The 21,877-nt window shown below is 64.8% G+C and overlaps 1 protein-coding gene across 2 annotated transcripts in view; it reads right to left on the bottom strand.

Moving 5' to 3' along the window:
• The window catches only part of PTK7 (protein tyrosine kinase 7 (inactive)), an 88,316-nt gene continuing 66,439 nt past the window's right edge, over positions 1-21,877 (bottom strand). For both annotated transcript variants that reach the window (XM_054023002.1, XM_054023003.1), the window contains exons 2-20: positions 18,499-18,792; positions 16,010-16,112; positions 15,443-15,633; positions 14,223-14,373; positions 12,001-12,131; positions 11,508-11,774; positions 10,818-10,951; positions 10,243-10,378; positions 9,218-9,337; positions 8,790-8,939; positions 8,109-8,259; positions 6,859-6,986; positions 6,076-6,279; positions 5,086-5,241; positions 3,048-3,280; positions 2,402-2,482; positions 2,084-2,235; positions 1,808-1,986; positions 1-963 (exon numbers count right to left, since the gene is read on the bottom strand). In XM_054023002.1, the coding sequence (XP_053878977.1) occupies positions 803-963; positions 1,808-1,986; positions 2,084-2,235; positions 2,402-2,482; positions 3,048-3,280; positions 5,086-5,241; positions 6,076-6,279; positions 6,859-6,986; positions 8,109-8,259; positions 8,790-8,939; positions 9,218-9,337; positions 10,243-10,378; positions 10,818-10,951; positions 11,508-11,774; positions 12,001-12,131; positions 14,223-14,373; positions 15,443-15,633; positions 16,010-16,112; positions 18,499-18,792 (3,122 nt within the window). In that variant the 3' untranslated portion in view covers positions 1-802. The remainder of the gene's footprint in view (positions 964-1,807; positions 1,987-2,083; positions 2,236-2,401; positions 2,483-3,047; positions 3,281-5,085; positions 5,242-6,075; positions 6,280-6,858; positions 6,987-8,108; positions 8,260-8,789; positions 8,940-9,217; positions 9,338-10,242; positions 10,379-10,817; positions 10,952-11,507; positions 11,775-12,000; positions 12,132-14,222; positions 14,374-15,442; positions 15,634-16,009; positions 16,113-18,498; positions 18,793-21,877) is intronic.

Here is a 21,877-nt window from a genome sequence, read left to right as displayed (position 1 = left end):
TACAAAAAGGGATTCTTTATTGAGAGCAGCGTGTAAAAAACCTTGGCTGTCACAGCTCCTGCGCAACCAAACCAACGCCCGGGCTCTGGGCTGGGAGGGGTCAGCGCGACGCACCGGGAGCAGAAGGGCGCCGCCCTGGGGAATCGTACAAAAGAAGGCATCGGATAGTCAGGAAAGCGAGTGAGAATCTCCTTCATATGCCAGGCACTTGGTGTCCCTGCCGCTCGGCTCGCTGCGCAGGGCCATGGGCGGGACGGGGCGGGGGAGCAGAACCTCTGAATAAATACCCAGGTTCCTCGGCGACTCCGGGAGAGGATCTGCACGGTTCCCCTCGCCTGACAGCGGGCAGGGACGCGGCCCCCAGCTCCGTGCCAGGCTGCCCCAAAGGAGAGGCTGGCAGGAGCGCACGGGGGAGAGGGGAGGGCTGCATTGCACAGCGCATCTCAGCCGAACAGGGGTTTCCTGCCAGGCTCCCAGCGCCGAGGGACGCGGAGCCCAGCCCCCCTGGGACGGGGCCTGGCTGTGCTGGGTGCCGGGGGCTTGGGGCGGCAGAGGAGCCCTGGTCGGGGCTGTGGAAGTGGCCCAGGGCCCGCAGCGTTCCCTGCTGCACACAATGGCTGGCTGGAGCACCGTGGGGAGCCGAGGTAGGGCCTGGAAGACACCATGCCGGCAGGCCGGGGAGAGAGCCCCCCAGCACCCAGTCCAGCCGGGATAGCCCATGATCCCTCTGGGCTCCGACTCGTCCCAGTCTGACACTGGAGCCCGGCTTCCCCCACCCCCCAGCAAGGGGCCGGCTCCCCGCTCAGGCTCTGCTGTCGGACGGGCTGTCGCCCAGCGCGGTGGCGAGCTCGCTGAAGGAGGGGCGTTCCTTGGGGCTGGGGGCCCAGCAGCGCTGCATCAGCTTGTAGAGCTTGGAAGGGCAGCCCTCGGGGGGGGGCAGCTTCATCTTCCCCGCCTGTAAACCTGCAGGGACAGCAGAGACCGGGTGAGGGACAGGAGCCCTGGGGAGGGCGGGCGTCAGCCCCCTGCAGGGACAGCAGAGACCGGGTGAGGGACAGGAGCCCGGGGAGGGCGGGCGTCAGCCCCCTGCAGGGACAGCAGAGACCGGGGGAGGGACAGGAGCCCGGGGAGGGCGGGCGTCAGCCCCCTGCAGGGACAGCAGAGACCGGGGGAGGGACAGGAGCCCTGGGGTGGGGCAGGGCGGGCGTCAGCCCCCTGCAGGGACAGGAGAGACCCAGGAGGGGAGGGAGAGGATCCCTGGGGCAGGGCGGGCGTCAGCCCCCTGCAGGGACGGGAGAGACCGGGGGAGGGACAGGATCCCTGGGCAGGGCGGGAGTCAGCCCCCTGCAGGGACAGGAGAGACCCGGGGGAGGGACAGGAGCGCTGGGCAGGGCGGGCATCAGCCCCCTGCAGGGACAGCAGAGGTCCAGGGGGTGGGGGCAGGGACAGGAGCCCTGGGCAGGGCGGGGCATTGGCCAAAGGCCCAGGGGGGAGTGGGGCAGGGGGTGAGGAGACCACTGGGGCAGGCCAGGTGACAGCACCACGCCGCTCAGCCCCCTGCAGCGCTCGCCCTGCCTGTGTGCAGGAAGCCGGGAAAGCCGGCCAGGGCCGAGGCACTGAGCAGTCTGGGGAGGGCACAGGGATTGCCGGGGGTCACCGTGGGGCCTTCCAGCCCTGGGCCCGACTCAGATACTGGCCAGGACCCGCTGCTCCAGCAGCCTTCTCAGGAGCGGGAGAGAAGGCAACAGCTCAGCATAACCCCCCGCCCAGCCCTGCCCACCCCCGGTGCGGGCTGCGCCCCACGTACCTGCTAGCACCTCGTCGTCTGCCAGCTTGGCGTGGGGCATCTCCCCGTGCGTGAAGACCTCCCACATAAGGACGCCGAAGGACCACACGTCTGACTTGGTGGAGAACTCGTCCTCCAGGACCGCTTCCGGGGGCATCCAGCGCAGCGGGATCCAGGCTTGGCGGAAGTGGTAGTACTCACTGCACAGCGAGACGGGGGGGGGGGGGGGGGTCAGGCCGGCTGGAGAGCACCGTACCGGGAGCCCGCGGCAGGCGGCCAGGGTCTGGCCTGACATACCTGTTATACACGTCCTTGCTGAGGCTCAGGGCCGACACCTTGACCTGCCTCTGGGCGCTGATCAGGCAGTTCCGGGCGGCCAGGTCCTTGTGCACAAACCTGCTGTTGGAGAGATGCTCCATCCCTAGGGCCACCTGGCTGCAGACAGACACCTGCCACAAGAGACACATCAGTGCCAGCACAGCGCAGCGCGGCCCGGCCCGGGGCTGGTACCCGAGGGGGCAGGCTCCAGGGCCCATCCTGGGGAGGATCGGGGTCCTCAGCCGGGCAGATTGGTCCTTTTAGCCCACCAGGGGTCACCGATGCTCCCTCACTTACCTTGTGTTTGTTGCTGAGGGGCTGAGGCTTGAGCGTCTCATCTTTGCTCTTGGAGATCCTCAGGAACTGCTTCAGGTCCCCCTGGCAAGGCCGAAATCGCCACGTCAGCACGGCTCAGGGCAGCAAGGGGCTGCGTCTGCCAGAGGCATGCGCTCACTGCCCTCTGGGCAGCAGGCGAGAGCTCCAGCGAGGGGGCCCTGGAGAGACCCCTGCCTCCGGAGAGACCCCAGGTTTTAGACCAGCGCCCCCTTACACAGCTCTGCTCTCCCTTGTGCAATGGGCAGCTGAGCCCCCAGGGTGGATCGGGGCTCCGCGGGGGTCCCTGGTCCCCAGCCGGGCCTTAGCACTCGGAGAGCCGGGACCGGGGAGGCCTGGCAGCTCGGCACCAGCCCGGGGTCAGGGGACCAGTAACCACGTGCCCTGCCCCAGACAGACCCGCACAGAGTCTCCGCTCCCTCCTGGACCAACCCGGGGAGGAGCCCTGAAAAATGGCCTCTAGATAGAGGAGGGAGGGGAGGGTCTGGCCACAAACCCAACCTCCCTCCTAAGGCGCCTGCGGGCCTTGCTCTTCTCTCTCTCCCCACATGCACGGCATCCCCCGGCCTGCGCTCAGCCCCGCCCCCGGCCAGCAGGGCCCCTCCCTTACCAGATCCACGTACTCCAGGATCATGTAGTGCGGCTCTGCCTCCCGGCACAGGCCCAGCAGCCGCCCCACGTTGGGGTGGCTCAGTTTGCCGAACATCTCCGCCTCGCGCCGGAAGTCCAGCTGCAGCTGCTCGTCTCTCGTCTGCAGACTCTTCACCAGCACCAGCGCCTCGCTCTCGCTGTCCTCCAGGCCTTTCGCCTTGGCCAGGAAGACCTCTCCGAACTCGCCCTTCCCTGGAAGCAGAGGGCAGCGGGTCACCGGGAGGCGGGCCGTGTGCAGGATCACCTCCGCGCAGCCCGAGTCCCCTGCCCTGCTGCAAACAGGAGAGCTGGAGCAGAGCGGGGACGACTCACCCGAGTCACCCAGCAGCTCAGGGGCAGCCGAGGCCCAGTCCAGCACCCTACCCACTAGGCCATGCTGCCGCCCGGGTTTCCTTCGCTAAGCTGGGAGGAGAAGGCTGACCCAGCGTCACTCTGGAAGCAGCCAGCAGGACAGCCACCCCCAAATGAGGGGGGCTGAGGGACAGACAACGCAGCCAGAGCTGTCCACACCACCCTGTATGGCACTTCTGCGAATGGCCCGTGCAGCGGGTGCAGGGAATGGCAGCCACGCAACGGGCCTGGAGCAAGGGGACAGGTGGCTGGTCCCAAGGGTGGGAGCCACCTTGTGTGGGGTCAGCTGGCACTCACGTCCGTGGGGGCACGCCCTCCCTCTCCAGCACCCAGTCGGGGGGGGGGGGGGGGGGGACACTCCCTCGCCTCATTATCTAATTTCTGTTCAAAAGGAAGGAAACTCCCCCCAGGAAGAAAATAAATAAATCAGGGACCGGTGTGTGAGGAGAGCCACACGCACGACACTCCCAGCGTGTCCCCGATCAGTCAGTCTATCCCGCCTGTGCACATGCAGCCCTGCTGCGTGGCCAGGGACAGGCGGCCGTGGCGTGAGGACCGAAGGCAGGTCACCGTGGGCAGCTAACCCCTCCATCCAGCTGCCGCGGTTAGGCAATCCCATCTGGAAGAAGAGGGGCCAGCCCTGGATAGCCGATCCGAGAGCTTTGCCCAGCCTGGGGTTTTCACAAGCCCGGTTCTGGGGTAAGCACGCTGGGGCAGACAGGCCAGCAGGGAGATCGGCATGCTGCGTACCTCCCCCGCCGGGGACAATGCGCTGCCACTTGAACACACAGGTATGGCTGGTGGGTCACAGCCACACGTTTAGGGCAAGCAGCTAAGTTGGCGGTAAAGCTATGGCGATACGGCCAACGCCCCCCTTCTGACCGGCGTTCCTGTGTGCTGCTACCCAGCAAAGGAGCGGCAGGGCGTTACCGAGGGGCCAATCGGCTCTGCCCAAGAATGTCGTATTCCCGGAGCCAGCGCTGCCAGGGGCCGGACTGGACAGTCTGATGGTGCATCAGGAGCAACAGGCTGTAGGCCAGCCAGCCGGGGGTATTTCTGTGCCCATGGGGTAGAGGCGGGTGACAGGTCTCATCCCCAGTGTTCTGACGGAGGGCGTCACGCTCCGTGCATGCTGATGGGGCCAGTCTGTCTGGCCACACAGATAGGTTCTCCATTGTGCTGCGAAAGACTGAACTTTGGGGGGTGGAATCTATCAGACAGGCCAGGGGAACGCCTATCGCGCGCTAGGATTGGTTTTGGATGTAACCATTTATGTCCACTGCTCACGCTGGTTTCTAGTTGACTCTCTGTCCTTTCTGTCGTAAATCTCCTGCTTGGCTGTAACTGCACTGGAGGGCTGCATGTGTCTAAGGTAAAACCCGGGAGCTGGGGGTCCCCTGGTCATGTAGGAAGGGAGGAACTGGGATTTCTGTGGCTGGACACCACAGGGGGACCCTGGGGAGAGACTCAGGGGATGGGGTGCATCTGCTGGCAGGGCAGGTGCAGCCAGAGGAGAGTGCTTGAGTAGCAGACGCCCAGGAGGTAACCCCTCAGGCTGGGGACAGGCGGCAGCCAGGTGCTCCCATCCCGGGAAGCGTCATGTCCTGGCTGAGCCTGGGTTCCGGACCTAGCCCCACGGCCCATACCCAGCGTCGTGATGCTCTGCAGATTGGCGCGGGGGAAGTGCATCTTGTCGGTGGCGCTGTGCCTCTTGCTAGCGCCGGAGCTACTGCCCAGATTGGTCAAGGCCACTTCTTCCTGGATCTCGGCCGTGGTTTGCCCGTTTTGCAGCAGAGCGCCACCTGCGAGGAAAACAGGGGCCGTCACTTCCCGGCATGGGCAGCCAGGATCTCGGATCAATGCCCCCGATCGGACTCGGAGAGCGCTCTGCCCCTCCACACACTCGAACCCATGCAAGACTGACACCTTCAGAGCTCAGCAGCCCTCTGCGACGCTAAGGACCATGGGCCTGGGAGCCTGACCCCACCCCATGGCCCAGCATCACCCCCGCACAACAGCAAACCTCGCCAGCCAGGCTCCTTACAGCCTGCAGGCTGCTACTGGCTTCTCCATGCCTGGTCCCTGGGAGACCTTCCCTTACCACACCAACTGCATGGGGCTCTACCCATCACCAGAGGAACCGGCGCCTCAGTTCCCAGGCAGAGAGCACATGGCTGATGGCACACGGAGCTGGCCATGCCCAACGCAGCCCTCCAGCACCTGCCCCCTGAAGGGAGCTCAGCATGCAGGCTGGGGGAGGGGGAGCAGGGAATGCCTTGGCATGGGGGTCAGTTCTCATGCTCCCCACTGCTCGGGAAAGCCACAGAGGGGGCCCTGCCTGCCAGAGGGCACTGCATCCACGCACTGCGGGGAACTCTCCCTGCTGCGGCCCAGCCGCTCGCTGGGTCACTGCACAACCTGCCCCAGGGACAGCCCGGCCAGCCTCCGCTGGCACCTGCACTGCCAATGCCACCGGCGCAGCCTGCTGGGAGAGCCTGGGACCCCAGCCCCACGCTCCTGCCTGGCGTAGAAAGCGCTCCGTGCTGATGGAAACGAGGCAGCCCCAGTCGCCCCCCAGCCCCGCTCCCAACGCACTGGGGCCTGTGCCGAGCCCTGGCTGCCTGCTAAGGCCTGACCGTTCAGACACTCCATCTCGGGCTCCTCGCCCTCCGGGTGCTTCTTCAGCCGCTTGGCCTTCCTCCGCTTCTTGCAGTAGAACATGAGGCCCAGCACGATGATGATGTAGGCGACGGCCGCCCCGACCGACAGCCCGATGGTCTGGATCATCTTATAGGGCGTATGGCTATTGGGACCTTCGTCCCCATCCGCAACCGGCTTGTCTGGGGGCAAGGGACGCAGCGTGAGATGACAGCTCAACACACAGCTCAACATGCGGCCTGGCTGGGACGCGGCTCAGAGGGTGGGTGTGTGCAGGGGAGCCCCTGGCTGGGCGGGACGCGGCCCCGGGGAGCCCCTGGCCGGGCAGAATTCGGCTCAGAGGGTGAGTGTGCAGGGGAGCCCCTGGCTGGGCGGGATGTGGCCCAGGGGAGCCCCTGGCTGGGCGGGACACTCTGTGGGGGGTGCTCTTTGCCCTGAGTGAATCCTGACCCCAATTCCTCAGCTGTGCTGCCACAGAGAGCCCGACTACCCGCTGCCACTGAAGCCCCAGTGGTCCGGCTCTAAGCCCCACTTGGCTGTCTCCACCTTGCCCTCACGCTGCTGTGTGCAGCGATGGGGACCTGCCGGCGCGGCCGAACGGTGCTATGGGAACAGGAGACCCGCCCTTGACTGCACAAAGGTGCCCGTGCAGAGGGGAGACGCCTGCCCTGCCTTCCCCAGCCGCTACTCCCAGGCCTCCCCGCCGGGGGCTGAGCTGCTCCTGCCCAAGTCCCCAAGAAGGGCTCAAGGGCGCCTCCTACCTACGACGTAGAGGATGGCGTCGCGGTGTTTGATGTTGCAGCTGTTGCCAGCAATACAGGTGTACCTCCCAGAGTCGTCCGTAGTGACGTCGTAGATCACCAAGGAGCCGTTGGGCATGATCTGGATCCTGTGAACGACAGGCACCCCCCACAGCAGCACTTAGGGGGTGTCCTGTGTGCTAGGCGCTGCACAAACCCCAGGCAAGGCCCGAGCAGAGAGGAGCGGCAGGGGTCGAGGGCCCGGGCTCTCGTTGGGTCCGTGCAGCCAGGGATGACAGGGAGGGAGACCGTGGGAATTCTTTGTAGTATTTTCTATGAACAATACTGTGTACGTCAAAATAGCTCCGCTACCCCCATATTCCTCCAGGGGCCCAGCAAAGGGCATGAACGAGGTATGTGCTGGGTCAGGCATGCAGGGTGCTGGCTGCCCCCCAGTCAGTGCTCTCTCCTCTACCTTGGTTCCACTGATCTGCTGCTGGTGAAAGGGGCCAGGAGGCACCGCTCTCCCTGCCCACCCTGCGCTCAGCCCCTCAGCCGCGGCTGTTGGTGGCACTGCCCTGTCGGACGTGGGCACCTGGACCAAAGCCCCGTCTTCACTCAGCCCTGTAACTAGACTGGTCCAGTTAAAGCCGTGCAGCCTGGGAAGGGCCGTACCTACCCCCGGAGAAGGCCCCTCTCTCTCAGTTTAACTGCGCCCTCGCTAGAGCATAACTACAGCTGGAGAACAGCGCCTGACCGCCTGCTCTACTGGTACCAACACCGAGCACCCAGCTCCTCACCCTGGCCTGCTGGGACCCCTCCCCACCGGGTGGTGGCCTTGCGAGGGAACTGACTCTCCTGCTCCCCGGAGATTGGTGCCAGTGGCTCCCCTGCTCCTGTGCTCCTCGGCAGCTCAGCTGATGGGCTCAGCTGGAGCAGGGTTCTCAGTCATCACGGCCAAGGAGCTCACCGGCCTGGGCCCAGGGTACCCCCTCCATACCTGGGCCCTGCCTTAAAGCCTCAGCTCCCGGAGGCAGGGGACTCCCAGTCACAGCTGTCGCTCACAGAGCAGTGCAGGAAACCACCCAATAACCAATATCCCCCAGGGGATTGGTCTGGTCTCCAGGTCTGGGGCCTGGCCCAGGATGGTGCCCCCAGCTGGCCCCCGACGCTGCTCCAGGATGGGTCGGAGGCAGCTAGCCTCACAGGCCAGCCATGCACAAGGCAGGAGAGCTCAGGTTCCAGCGGGGGGCGGAGAGAGGGCTCCGTACCTGGGTAAGAGCTTGCTGGGATCCAGAATCCTCTCCTTCCCCTTCCACTGGATGTGCGGCACCGGGTCGCCCTCTGCCTGGCACCGCAACACGGCTGTGTGCCCCTGGTACACCGTCGTGGGCTCCGGCTCCAGCTTAAAGGTGATGTAAACTGAACACAGATCACAGCAGCTCAGCGTCAATGCATGCACCTCTCCTACTGCCGCTCCCCACCCCCCACCGCCAGGTCCTGCAGGCTCCCTGGACATTCCAGCTCTTGGGAGGGGAGGGGGCAAACCAGGAGAAGCTAACGGTGCAGGTAAGCGCTCAGATGGCACCCTTGTCCAGCGCTAGCAGGGAGCCTGGCCTGGGGCCGGGGAGGGGGAAGGGCCCGGGCGAGGGGCCAGTGTGGGACAGGACAGCTCCCTGCGGGTGGCATTTCCCCAGTGCCACAGGCTGCAGCGGGGAGCGGGCAGAGCTGTGGGCGGGAGAGGGAGCTGACAGACAGCACTGGGTTTCGGGGCGACTCGCGGACCAACAGACGCTGCCAGCAGCTCAGCTGACCGGGAGGCCATGACTTGCAGCACCAGTAGGTGCGAAGGGCCCGTGGTGCTGGGAGCCTGAGGCAAGGACAGATGTTTAAGGGGTGGTGCAGCGAGACAGGCGATGCCCCTCACCTCCCTGGAGCCACGCAGCACTCACCTGCCACCGTGAGCTGCACTGTGGCCCGGATCTCGCCCTGGGGGCTGTTGGAGGCGATGCAGGTGTAGTTACCAGCGTCGCTGCGGCTCACCTTGCGGAAGTGCAGGGCGCCAGCGCTGAGGCTGACGTGAGCTGGCAGGCTGCTCCCGTCTGGAGGGCAGGAACGGGGGTTAGGCTGCAGCCAGGAGGCCCTGGGCACTGCGGGCCCCAGCGTTGTGCCTAGGACACGGGCAGCACGTATCCTGCAGCACGGCTATGGCCTGGGCTCCCCCTCGCTGCGGCGCTGGCAAAGCAGGGCACCGAGCTGCCCGGCCAGGCCAGAGGCCTTCGGCCAGAACGATCCCTGGTGCCGAGCCCAGCCACCACCACCACACCGGGAAGCCCAGCCCCAGGCAGTCCGGAAACAGAGCCCGGCCCCACCCCCGCACCTGTTTTGACCCACCGGACGGTGGGCTTCTCGCGGCCAGTGGCCGAGCAGGACACGGTGACCTCCTTGTCGAACTCCAGGCACTGCAGGGGCTGCGGGGGGGGCGTGAACTTCAGCTTCTCTGCAACAAACAGACGGGGCAGTCAGCCCAGGGACCCCTGAGTGGAACTGACCCTACTGCCTACCCGCGCTGGCACTGGGAGCCGTGCCTGGATACCCGAGCTGGGGGGGCATTCCTGGAGACCCGCGCTGGCACCAGGGTCCGTGTCTGGAGACCCGCGCTGGCACCAGGGTCCGTGTCTGGAGACCCGCGCTGGCACCGGGAGCGGTGGGGGGGGGGGGGGGGGGAGAGGAGTGCCTGGAGACCCACGCGGGCACCGGGGGCGCTGCTGCACACACGGAGCAGGGGGCCCCGGCTGGAGACCCGGCCCTGCTGCACACGCACACGGAGCAGGGGGTCCCGGCTGGAGACCCGGCCCTGCTGCACACACACAGGAGCAGGGCCCCGGCTGGAGACCCGGCCCTGCTGCACACACACAGGAGCAGGGCCCCGGCTGGAGACCCGGCCCTGCTGCACACACACAGGAGCAGGGGGCCCCGGCTGGAGACCCGGCCCTGCTGCACACACACAGGAGCAGGGGGTCCCGGCTGGAGACCCGGCCCTGCTGCACACACACAGGAGCAGGGCCCCGGCTGGAGACCCGGCTCTGCTGCACGCACACAGGAGCAGGGGGCCTCGGCTGGAGACCCGGCCCTGCTGCACACACACAGGAGCAGGGCCCCGGCTGGAGACCCGGCCCTGCTGCACACGCACAGGAGCAGGGGGCCCCGGCTGGAGACCCGGCCCTGCTGCACACGCACAGGGAGCAGGGCTCACGCTGGAAGAGCCAAGGAGCCACGGAGGGAGAGGCCTGAGGCTCAGAGCCCAGAGCAGCCGGTGTCCCAACCCAGGGGTGCAGCGCCTGCCCGAGCAGTGCGAGCAGGGGCAGGGGGGTCTCCGCGGCAGCACGCAGTCACCCAGCCTACCCAGGACGTGCACACGGGCGTGTCCCTCGATGCTCCCCGCCGGAGTGCTGCTCACACACTTATACACGGTCCCGTCGTACACCTCCACGCTGTTTATGCGCAGCGTCCCGTTCTCCGAGATCTCAAAGCGCAAGTCCTGCCCAGCCAGAACAGAGGCATCAGTCCTGCTGCCCTCCCCCACCCGGGCATGGAGCCGGCCCTGCCCAGGCCCACAGGCCCATTGCATGGACTGCCCGCGGCTGGCTCAGCCACCTCCCCTGCCCGGGCTCAGGCTGCGACCTGGCCCACTGGAGCAGGCCAGGGACGGGCCATGGGAGGGGGTAGAGATTGGGGCCCAGGGCGCTAGGAGCTGACAGTGGCAGGTGGGGGGAGACATGCCGGGGCTCAGGGGGTCCTAGCACTGGGAAAGGCTGACGGATTGGAGCTGCCCCACGCAGCCGGGGCAGCAGGGCGTGAGCCTGCTCCCTGGATCCACGCACAGCCCGGAGACGACAGGGCTGAGCAGGTCTCCGGGGCTGCCCGACCAGCAGCAGAGCACAGCCAGGCTGGCTGGGGGTTTGACGCACCCCACTCACCTCGGAAATGGAGACGCCATTGCGGTACCAGGAGACGGTGGGTTTCAGGGAGGCCTTGCTGAGGCAGTGGAGATAGCCCGGCTTCCCCTCCTCCAGCTGGCTGTCCCTGGGCATCTCCACCCACCTGGGCACCGCTGGGGAAGAGGGGACAGTGTTACCTGGGCTCCCGCCAGCTGCGCAGTACTTGCCTCAGCCACACCAGGACCCTGGCAGTGCCCCTGGCTGGCCTGGAGAGCTCGGGCACTGCACCACCTGCCTGCCCAGCTCTGACTGCTGGGGCAGCAGGAGCTCTGCACTGCAACATGGGCGTAGGGCAGGGGGCCTTTGGGAAAGGCCCCACCTCCTCCCAGAGCCACAGGGACACCCAGGCACTGCCCCAGGGCTGGGGAGACCTGCCGGAGGCCACCCCAAAGACAGTCTCCTCCCTGCTGCGCCTGGGGCTGTCTGCTGAGCGAGGGTCTGCTACGCAGCCTGCACTCGCTCAGCCTTTGCTCCAGAGTCAGCGACACACGGGGCACTGCCCGTCTGCCATCTCGACCCACCGGCCCTCCCCAGCACCCCCTGCCAAGCACCCCACAGCCCATCCCCAGCATCCCTTACCCAGCACCCGACACCCACTGCCCCCTCCCCAGCACCCCACAGCCCATCTCCACCGCCCCCTGCCCAGCGCCCCCAGCAGAAGACACTTACTGGCTACGGTGATGCTGAGGTCTTGCTTCTTCTCCCCGGCCTTGTTTGCCGCGTGGCAGGTGTAAGTGCCAGCGTCGCTCCCGGTAACGCTGGTGAAGACCAGCTCCTCGGCCTCCTGGCGCACCCTGCCGCTCGTAGGTATCGGGACGCCGTTCCTCTCCCACCAGACGCGGGGCTGGGGCACACCGCGGGGGGCAGGGCAGGCCACGCGCTGCTCCTGGCTTGCTATGAAAACCTTCGGGGAGAACGGCGCCATGTCCTCGATCTCTGAGAGAAACCGGGGGAGACGTGACTTACCCCCAGCCGTCGCTGAGGCCCTGTGCCTTGGAGCAGAGCAGAGCTGGGCACTGGGATGGGACTGCTCTGCCGTGGCCGGGCAGCCTGGAGAACGAACGGCTCATCTCCAACCACCCTACAGAAGCAGCGCCGCACCCGCCTAGCTCAGAGCACGTCCGGAGCCGCATGAGCACCGGCCAGCCACGCGGGGCCTTACCTGCCAGCCGCAGACTTGCCTCCAGGACGGTGGGTTTCCCTCTCTGCCCGTGGCCAATGCACCTGTAGATCCCCGTGCTGCGCGCTCTCACCTGGGTTATCAGCAGGGAGCCATTGGCAAACACCGTGACCCTGCAAGAAGGGAGCGAGGGGCTGAGACAAGAGCGACAGACGTGCAAAGCAGCAGCACGGCCCTGTCTAAGCAATATGCTCCGTGGTCACGCGCTCCCTCTCCTGGGCACTGGAACATGAGACACAGGGGGTCGGGGGCAGGCTCCTGGGACAGGGGGCTGGGGGCAGGCCTGGCTGCCCAGCTCAGGAGGGCCCGGGGTGACTCACAGGCCCCAGGCTGCGCGTTGTGCAGGGGACTCTCTGACAGGGAATTCCGGGGGAGGTGGTCCTGAATGCACAGGCCTGGGGATGTGACCAAGAGCCCACAGGCCTGCGAGGGGCTCCTGAGGCAGTCTGCTGCTGGCGGTGTGTGCGCCCAGCCTGAGAGGGCGCAGAGCAGGGCCCCGTTTCGGGATGGTGCATGGCACTGGGGTTCAGGGGGTTGGCATGGGGATGGAATCTCCATCCTTAGAGGGTTTTAAGGCCCAGCTTGACAAAGCCCTGGCTGGGATGATTTAGGCTAGGGTGTGGCAGTGCACGTAGGACTGAAATGCTGATCGGTAACCACAGGATACCAGCGGATAGCAGCTTTAGATCTCCTCAGGTCAGGAACATCAGCAGATGTCCGACCACCACAATGCAACGGTCACTGACATATATGCTATGAAGCGTGAGGTAAAAGGCCTAGTAACCTATGGGAGATGGGCACCCCAACGTCAGTGGGGGGCAGAAGTTCAAGTAAGGAAAAGGGGCTGAACCCCTACTGAATATGCGCTAGGCTCGGGGGCGCCAGCACCCCACACTGGGAAAGCTGTATCCCAGCCTGTGTGCCCTGGGAGAGGCCAGGCTGATGGTGAGGACAATGACTGAGGGCAGGTTTTCCTGCGGGGGATGGTGTGAGTACATGGCCGCTCAGTCACTCTGTATTCTCTCTCTCCCCCCAGCCCCCTGCTGGGTGGGAGTGTGTGCGATTTTGCTACTGGCATTAATAAAACTATTGCAAACTCAGAAGCTTTTTCCCAACTGCGCACGTCGGGATTCCCAGTTTAACAGCAATGCCCACACCACAGCCTGGTCGGGGGCCTAGAACCCACCGGAGGACAGTGTTCATTTGCCAGCTGGGGATTCTGAAGCAACCAACAGGCCAGGCAGCCCCAGCGTCACCGCAGTGCTCCACAAAACACACCGAGCTGCCTGCATGTGCCCAGCAGAGGGTGCTCGAGACTCTCCAGCGCCACTCCTAGGCTTCGGAGGGCGGGTCAGGCTTGCTGCCACGTGCTGCAAATGGCTCCCTCTTACCCTCGGCTCTTCACTCCGGATCCCGGCGCAGAGCAACGGCCAGGCATGTGTCTGCTCAGTACCACTGGGCACGGCCACTCTGCCCATGTCCTCAGCTCTTGCATCAAGCGCTGAGATACCCCAGGCTACCAGGCGATTCCCCGCCCGGCTCTCAAGCTGCCCCATCACCCAGGGTGCTGCCACACTACAGAAGCGAACCAGGCCAAGGGCCAGCAGCAACAGCCTGGGCCAGCTCAGGGGAGGGAGTGAACAGCGGGATCACGGGTCACAAGGCAGGTGCCCCAACGACAGGGCAGGGACGGTAACAAGCCACCCTGAGGCCTGGCCTGGCCTGGCGCACCCACGAGTTGGCAGGAGTTTAATTACCGGGGTGTTCTTAAACTGACATCGTTAAGGCCGTGCAAAGAGCAGTGCAGACGTTCTGACTGCAGGCGAAGAGTGGCTTGGGTCAAGCCAGCTTCGACCGATTCCTTCCTGACGTGAGCTAGCCAGAAATCAGACCGCTTTCCCTCATCCCGCGTCTTAACCGGAGAGACAAGCCCCCAGACTGCCGCTCCCCTTCCAAGCCCCTGGCAAGTGCCTGGCAGAGACCGCGCCTCATGGGAATTGGGACCGACCCAGAAGGAGCCTGGCCCTTAGACTGGGCGGGGAGGGAATTCAGTATGGGAAGCGAGATTGATCCCCTCACACGCGCAGGGCTCACAGCTCCTCCAGCCTTGCAGGTCCCAGGGACACGCAATGAAATGGGAGACGGGTTTCCTTTCCTCCCCCCGCCCCAGCGCAGCTTTCCAAGTGGGGGCGGGGGACACTTACCGGGTCTTGTTGGTGATGGGCGAGCTGTCCTCGAAGACCCACTCCTGCGTGGGAGGAGGCACTGCCGTGAACTGGCAGTGGAACATGGCCTCTTCGTTCTTACTCACAATCAGGTCCTGTGGGATGAGCACCGGGCGAGGGAAGCTCTCGTCTGGGAGGGGAGACCGCAGGAACATTAGGGTGGCGGGGGTCCCGTCTCTCCCCCGAATGCCAGTTCCTCTCCCACGAGACACAAGACACGGGGAGGCCGGGCCAGGGGCAGGCAGGAATCCCACACAGGGCAGGGCTGAGCGTGCCAGGACAGGGACCCTCACACCCGCAGGTGTTTACAGCCTGTCCCGGCACAGGCCCTGCCTCCTGGGAGGGCTGCTGTCCCCTCGCATCTGGCTTTCCCGGGGTGGTTTTGGCCCCTGGCTCCCCTGTGGGAACGCTGACCAGTCTGGAAAGCACAGGCAGAGCCGCACGCGCCAGTCTGCTGCTGCAGCCCAGCCCAGCCGGGCCAGCAGAGCTGGGGAAGGCCCAGCCTGCCTCCCACGGAGCCACGGAGAGGGGGTCTGGCACCAAGCTGCATGCTCCCTTCCCCCATGGCAGAAATGTACCTTCACCCAACCTCCCTTCTGGGCATGCTGCCCCTCTGCCAGCTCCAGCCCCTGCGCCAGGCCCCGCCAAGACTCGGAACGGGAGGGGTGGCTAAGGCCTGGTTTACACGCAAGGCGGGTCACTTCACCTGGACTGGGAGGGGCACAGCAGTCCAGCCCCTTGGGTGGATGCTGCTTTCACGCTGCCGGCACTGCTGGAAGGGGAATACGCTATCCTGGTCCTGGGCACCTTTATCCCGGTGTAACTGGGGTTGCGCTGGGTAGAACACACTGGTACAACGGCCCTGCTGACTGATACACCGTGTGCAGAGCAGGGCTAACAACCCGCCAGCTACCCGCTGGGGGCTGCGCATCCCTGGCTGGGCCTGCCCCTGTGACGAGGCGGGGTTAAAATGTGGCCATGCAGGGGTGGTGCTTGCTCCTTTCTCTAGCTCAGGCGGGGCCCCTGGGAACGACAATTTCCCCTCCCTCCTGGGGGGACGGAGGAAATCACACCAGCCTGACACTTCCGCAGCTGTGGCAGATCTGAGGTCACAGCAACATCAAAGAGAAGGCAGTTGACACAGCCCTGACCAGCCCTCCCCTGGGCCCTGCTGCCTGGGCCGGCAGCGTGCCCCTTACCGACGAGATTCAGCGTGAAGTTGTCGCTGCTGCACACCGTGCCCATGGCGTTGCGAGCGCAGCAGTAGTAGATGCCGTTGTCTTCGGGGCTGGCACTCTTTATGGTTAGCGTCCGCTCCTTATTGCTGATCCAGTAGCTGCTACGGTCGTCCAGGAGCTGGCTGCCATCCCGGAACCACTGGCCCGCTGGGCTAGGAGACAGGCAGGCACGTCAGCACGGCGGCCAGCAGCGGGCCTGAGAGCACATGCGCTGAGAAAGCAGCCGGGAAATGGCCCGCTCGGCTGACCGCTGGCCTGGACACACGGACACACAGCTCGGGAAGCCATGACGCATGCAGCCGTTCCAAGGACAGACAGTGAGCCCGGTCAGCACACCAAGCAGCTCCAGGAGCTGGGGCTCTAGGCCCGCCCTTACTGTGCTCCCGCGGTCGGTGGTGCTTACTCCTCCCTCTCACCTTCCCCCTAGACTTTGGTGGATCTTCACAGGAGAGACAGAGAGAGAGAGAGCAGGTGAAAGGCCAGGCAGAGCCCAGCCCGGCCGCTGGCGAAGCGCGAGTGGCTCCTTACCGCGGATGGCCGTCGATGTGGCAGCGCAGCGTCACGGAGGCAGAGGGCTGGATCTCTGCCACGCTTGCTGGGTGCTTCAGGACAACGCCGCCCGTTTCCAGCCCTGCAAAAGGAAAGGGAGTTCCAGCACCCCCCTGCTCGGATCAGCGTGCACACCCCACGCCGTCCTGCCTGCACCCCGCCGCTGCCACGGCACTAGCTCGGCGCACGCCAGTCCTCCCACACTGCTGCTGCCACCTGTCAGCGACAGCAGTGCCCCAGGTACCCACAGGCTGCTCGTGGGCCCCAGAGCGCCCAAGCTGGTTCTTGGGGCTCTGGGCTTGGTCCAGCTGCTCCGCTCCCGCAGCCAGCGCACTGCAGCCCTGGCCCCAGGCAGATCACAGCTGGGCCTGGGCCTCTCCACACCCCCCAAGCTCCAGCGCTCACATCAGCAGTGTCTCCAGCTGGGGCCTGCGGCACGCAGGGGCTTGCGCCACTGGGGGGGCAGCAGCAGGGAGTAGAGCATTTGCAGAGCTCCACGAAGGGCCTTAAAGCGGGCAATGGAGCAGATCAAAACCAGACAGACATGCAAGCCGAGGTCACAAGCCCAGCCTGAGCATGCCTGGCCCGGGGGCTGCGCTGGGAACATGGAGGAGGGGCACCCAGAGGGCTCAGTCAAACCACGAGGGTCGCCCAGCTCATCACAGACCCATTAGAATTGGAAACAGTGCAGAGAAGGGCAACAAAAATCTTCAGGGGCATGGAACAGCTTCCGTCTGAGGAGAGAGGAAAGAGACTGGGATGTCTCAGCTTGGAAAAGAGAGGCCTGAGGGGGATGAGAGAGGGCTATAAACTCACAACCGATGTGGAGAAAGGGACTAGGGACATGTCGTTTACCTCTTCCCATAACACAAGAACCAGGAGTCAACCAACGAAATTAACAGGCAGCAGGTATAAAACAAACAGAAGGAAGTATTTCTTCACCCACCGCACAGTCAACCTGTGGAACTCTCTGCCAGGGGATGCTGTGAAGGCCAGAAGTAGAACTAGGAAATCGATAAGGGCTAGCTAGCCCATTGGGCTGACCCAGCATGGCCATTTCGTCTCTCTAGTGTTGGCAGGGAGTGCTGGGCAGAAGGGCCGAGGCCTGTGCTCAACGTCAGCCAAGGGGACAAAAGTCCAACAGAGCCTGGAGCAAACACTGGTTAGGAGAATCAGCAAAAGATGGAGACAAGGGGCCCACGACAAACAGACTGCTGGAGGTAAAGGAGTGGAGCTAAGACTGGCGGAGCTAAGGGCCACTGGCCAGCATCAGGTTACTCCAGACACTGCACAGACTCCAGCTTGCAGCTCTCCATGCCGGCGTCACCGCGGGAGTGCTGCCGGGCTAGGGCCCAGCTCCCCACCGAGCAAGTGGCAGGCGTTTGGGGGCAGCACCATCGGCCTGGCCTCACATGGTGACAGGGGGTCACTTTTCTAGTAGCCATTTCCGATGGCTTATGCTCGGTGTGGTGGAGAGCAGGAGAAGGACCTATCACAGCTCCTGGCCCATTCCCCGGGTGGTGGGCACCGCGGATCCCTGCCTAGACTTTGGTCTAGTTTGGCAGCTCAAAGTGCCAAGGGCTCCCACCCACTCCCCCCAACCCATGGTCCCAGCCTGGCATAGCTCCCAGCTAGAAATCCCCCCTCCTAACCCGGTCTGTCCCTCTGCTCCCACTTACCCCGCGAGGAGTCAGATGGGGCCCAACAGGACATCTGCTGGGTCCTGCAGGAACCACTCTGTGTACAGCCCAGCTCTTCGCTCAGTGTGACAGGGAAGAACAACCTGCCCCCACCCACACCCCTGCCCTACCCCATCCACACCCCATCATACCCTGTCCACCCCCACCCACCCCACCTACACCCCTGCCCCACCCACACCCCTGCCCCACCCCATCCACACCCCATCATACCCTGTCCACACCCACCCACCCCACCTACACCCCTGCCCCACCCCCGCCCCACCCCCAACCCTGCCCCACCCCATCCACACTCCCGGCCAGCCCCACCCCACCCTGTCCACCCCCACCCCACCTACACCCCTGCCCCATCATACCCTGGCCACCTCCACCCCACCTATACCCAGTCATACCCTGTCTACCCCCACCCCATCATACCCTGTCCTGCCCCACCTACACCCCTGCCCCACCCCACCCCACCTACACCCCGGCCACCCCGGCGTCACTGCAGTTTCTAGGTGGGAACTACCATGTGTCTCTCTGCGGAGGGGAGCGGGTGACCGGGCCAGGCCTGGAGACCAGTGGCCGTGGTGCATGCCCCTCCACAGCATACATCGAAGGAAGGAGCCAGGCCGTTAGCTGGCTCTATGGGAAAGTGGACACTGGCTGAGGGGATGTCCTGGCAAGGAAAAGGCAGTAGGAGGGCTGTACCCACTCCCATGTGCCCACCCTGGGGTGTGGGTCAGGAGGAGAGGCCTGGGGCAGGCTCGCTAGCCCTGCTCTCGTACTCACACTTGATGTTGAAAGATGCGTTGGCCGTTCGGGCCTCCTCTCCCGTGACCGTGCTCCTGGCCACACACTGGAAGCCCCCGGCGTCCTGCTGCCGATCCACGGCGGTGAACTGCAGGTTGCTGCCCTCCTGGAAGCGGCGCTCGGTGTCCTGGACGGAAAGGCCATTGTGCAGCCACTCGAACTCCACGCCGCTCGGCTCCTCCACCTCGCAGCGCAGGATGGCGCTGCGGCCGTGCAGGGCATCCTGAGAGGATGGCTCCTTGGTGAAGAGGATCCGCGCCCAAGTGCCCACGGCTGAAAGGAAGGCAGGAAAGGTGGTCACTTGCGGGGCCAGGGGGTACCCTGGGGAAGGGGTGCAGATCAGACATCAAATGGGGCAAGAGCAGCCCCCCACTGGAAGCGTATGGGGGAAGGGGTCAGACTCTCAGGCAGGGGAAGACAGCGTGAAACGGGCCCCAGCAGGACCTGGGGAGCTGCAGGCCATGCCTGGGTTGGGGGCGGCCCAGCTCCGGTGCTGTAGTGCCATAGCATAGACGTTTCGATGGAAGGGGGTTTTCTGTGGCTGCAGTTAAGCCGCCTCCCTGAGCAGCGATAGCATTTGGTGGGAGAATTCTGCTGCTGGCCTAGCCGCATCCACACCGGGGTCTAGGCCAGCAGAACTTTTCACACCCACCTCGGGCGATGTGACTTCTAAGTGTCGACCCAGTCAGTGCGCGTGCGTGGGGCTTGAGTGCCCCTCTGTGACAGAACGCCCCCCTGCTGTCACACCTGCACACCACTGCCATCAGCTTTGTACAAATACCGGGGAGGGGTCATTGACAGCTAATAACTCGCTGGGCAAGAACGTCCCGGGGACAGGGCTGGCGGAACAGTCTGTGTAAAGCTCTGAGCATTAGCCCAACTCCTGACTGAAGGGCGTTTGCCAGGCAAGTCTGGGGAGGGGTAAACCTGCTCCCCAAAGACAAAGGACAAGTTGTCGCCCCAGCCAGGCAGGTGCCATTGACTACCAAGGACGGGGCAGGAACAAACAGATCTGATCTTAGCAAACAGCAGCATGGAATCTCTCCCCCCACCCCCGACTCCTTGTCTCCTGGCTCTCAGGGGGAAAGACCTTTATCTAGGGGTCACCCTCAGGACAATGTACTTCAAAGGGGGACTGAACTAGAAAAGTGAGGGGGCAACCCCCCGTCCCCCGGTTCTCTCTCCCCACCCATCTCTCCCCTGTTCACCTAAGACCAGGAAAGAAATGGCCGGAGGGTTTGGTCAGCAGTGTTACTGGACACGTGGACAGCTTGGGAAGTTCAGTACAGGGAAGCGATTTCTCTTTATTTCTCTTGGAACCATTTCTGAGTTTAGTGCCTCTTTACTTGTACCCCCTCAACAGCTCTCGCCGTGCGCCCCACCCTTGTCCCTGCCCATCCGCGGGGGAGGCAGAGGCCTGCCCAGACAGCAATGAAAGCAGGCGAGTGAAAAGGCTGCAGCCCAGGGTGAAGGCCAGGGCCTGTGCATGAGAGACCCTGGGAACACAGCCTGTTTCTTTCACTACACACCCACTTCAGAGCATTCTGAGCCACGGCGCCCTGGAGAGGGCTGCCACGCTTGAGGGGCAGCAGGACAGGGAGCGGCTGCTCCCACTCCAGGCCAGGGCCTCCCCACAGCTCCGGGCCACCTTCCCAGGGCTCAGCCCCCACAACTGGGGCCAGACTGTCAAGAGAGCTCCTCACGAGCGCCGAGATTGGTCTGGGGGCAGAACGGCTGGGGAACGGCTCTGTTAACGTGAGGGGGAGAAAGGTGCTGGGGGCCCTGTGTCAGGCTCTGCCCAGGCCCGGCTCCAGGACCCCCCGCTCCCCAGGCTGTGACTTCACTGCCCAAACAGGTCAGGGCTCCATCCGCGCCCCGGTTTGTCCTCGCCCCCGACCGCGCTTCGGCTCCACAGCAGGCCAGCAAAGGCGTGTTAAGCACTTCACTGCAAACCCTGCCCTTCTGTAGTGAAGACACGGACTAGGACTTTACCCCATTAGCCAATATCTGCTCCACAACCACCCTGGGGTACAGCCCCAGTGCTGACAGGGCAGACTGCAGCTTCCCCGGGATAAACCCAGGCACCCCCTCGCCTGGACGCTCGGGCGTAAGCTGCAAACTGCCCTGTCGGCACTAGGGCCCCCCGCGCTAGCTCGGGCCAGGCCAGAACATGCCCTTCCAGCCCAGAGAAGAGAAGGCCAAAGTGAAAATCAGCCTCTGATCAGCCTCCCAGCCAGCGCCAGGACGCAGCTCGGCGGCCTCTCCACCGCCCGAGGGGACGTTTCTCACTGCTCCCCCCCGTCAGGACACACGGCGCCTGAGGCTGGGGCACACGCACCTCTGCAGCTTCAGCCCCGAGCGCTCTCGGTCCTGCGGACAGGCAGCAAGCTCAGGGGGAATGCAGGGAACCCTCCTGGCCAGAAGGACACGAACCCCCAGGACCTGGTGGAACAGGGAGGTTGAACAGGGCTGCACTTTCAACACTACAGGGCACCCCAGGTCTCTGATCCCGCCACGCTCAGGTGCTGGGAACTGCAGTGATGGGAACTCCAGGGACACACATCCCGGTGTGGAACATCCATTGCGATGGCTTCACTGCAAAGTGAGACACACCCCCACACCCGGGCCAGCCACATGCTTTCAGTGCCCAACACTACAGACGTCCCCAGGGACCACTGCACCATCATCTAGTCTGGCCCATCAGGGGTTAAACACTGTCTGATAACGAGACGCCCGGGCGGTTTCCATTTCCTTCAGAATTGGGACGTAGAGCAGTTTCGATTTTCTTCGTCTGGAGCCCAAACCCACGGCCCTCCGGCAGCCCAGCCCCGGGCAGTCTAGGGGGGCCGTTGCCCAGCGTACGCACGCTGCTGAGCCCACGAACCACACGCAGGTGGCCTGTCCCGAACAGCGGCGTGCCAGGCCGACTGGAAACACTCCCCTCTCTCAGGGGAGCGCTGGCCGAGAAAGGCAGAGCCCTGGGCTGGGCTGGGCTGCTGAGAGGAGTCACAAAGCGACACCCTGGCTCCGAGCCGCATCCCTGAAGCCTGAAACCCCCCGAAGGCACCTTGACTTTGCTCCCACAATGGCCCCTCTGCAAAGCTCCGTCTGGAGCTCTGCCCCAGGTGGGGTCCCCGGAATGTCCCTACCAGGAACTCTCCTGCAGCACCTCCCCACCCCCAGCTCCTCCCAAAGGCAGGGCTTGGGTGGGAGGGGAAGGCCCTTTGAAGGAAGCCCACTGATCTGGTCAAGAAGAGTCGGAGAGGGCAGCAGTCAGGGCCCTGGCCTAGTCTCTCCAGAGCCTGGGCCCAGAGGGAGAGGCACGCAGCATGCCAAAGCCCAGGACTAGCCGGTCTGC

The sequence above is a fragment of the Malaclemys terrapin genome, chromosome 3 (genome assembly GCF_027887155.1).
Source record: "Malaclemys terrapin pileata isolate rMalTer1 chromosome 3, rMalTer1.hap1, whole genome shotgun sequence".
NCBI classification, from domain to species: Eukaryota; Metazoa; Chordata; order Testudines; family Emydidae; genus Malaclemys; species Malaclemys terrapin.
The sequence above is the reverse complement of the archived record's forward strand: the minus strand, read 5'-3'. Positions and strand labels throughout refer to the sequence as shown.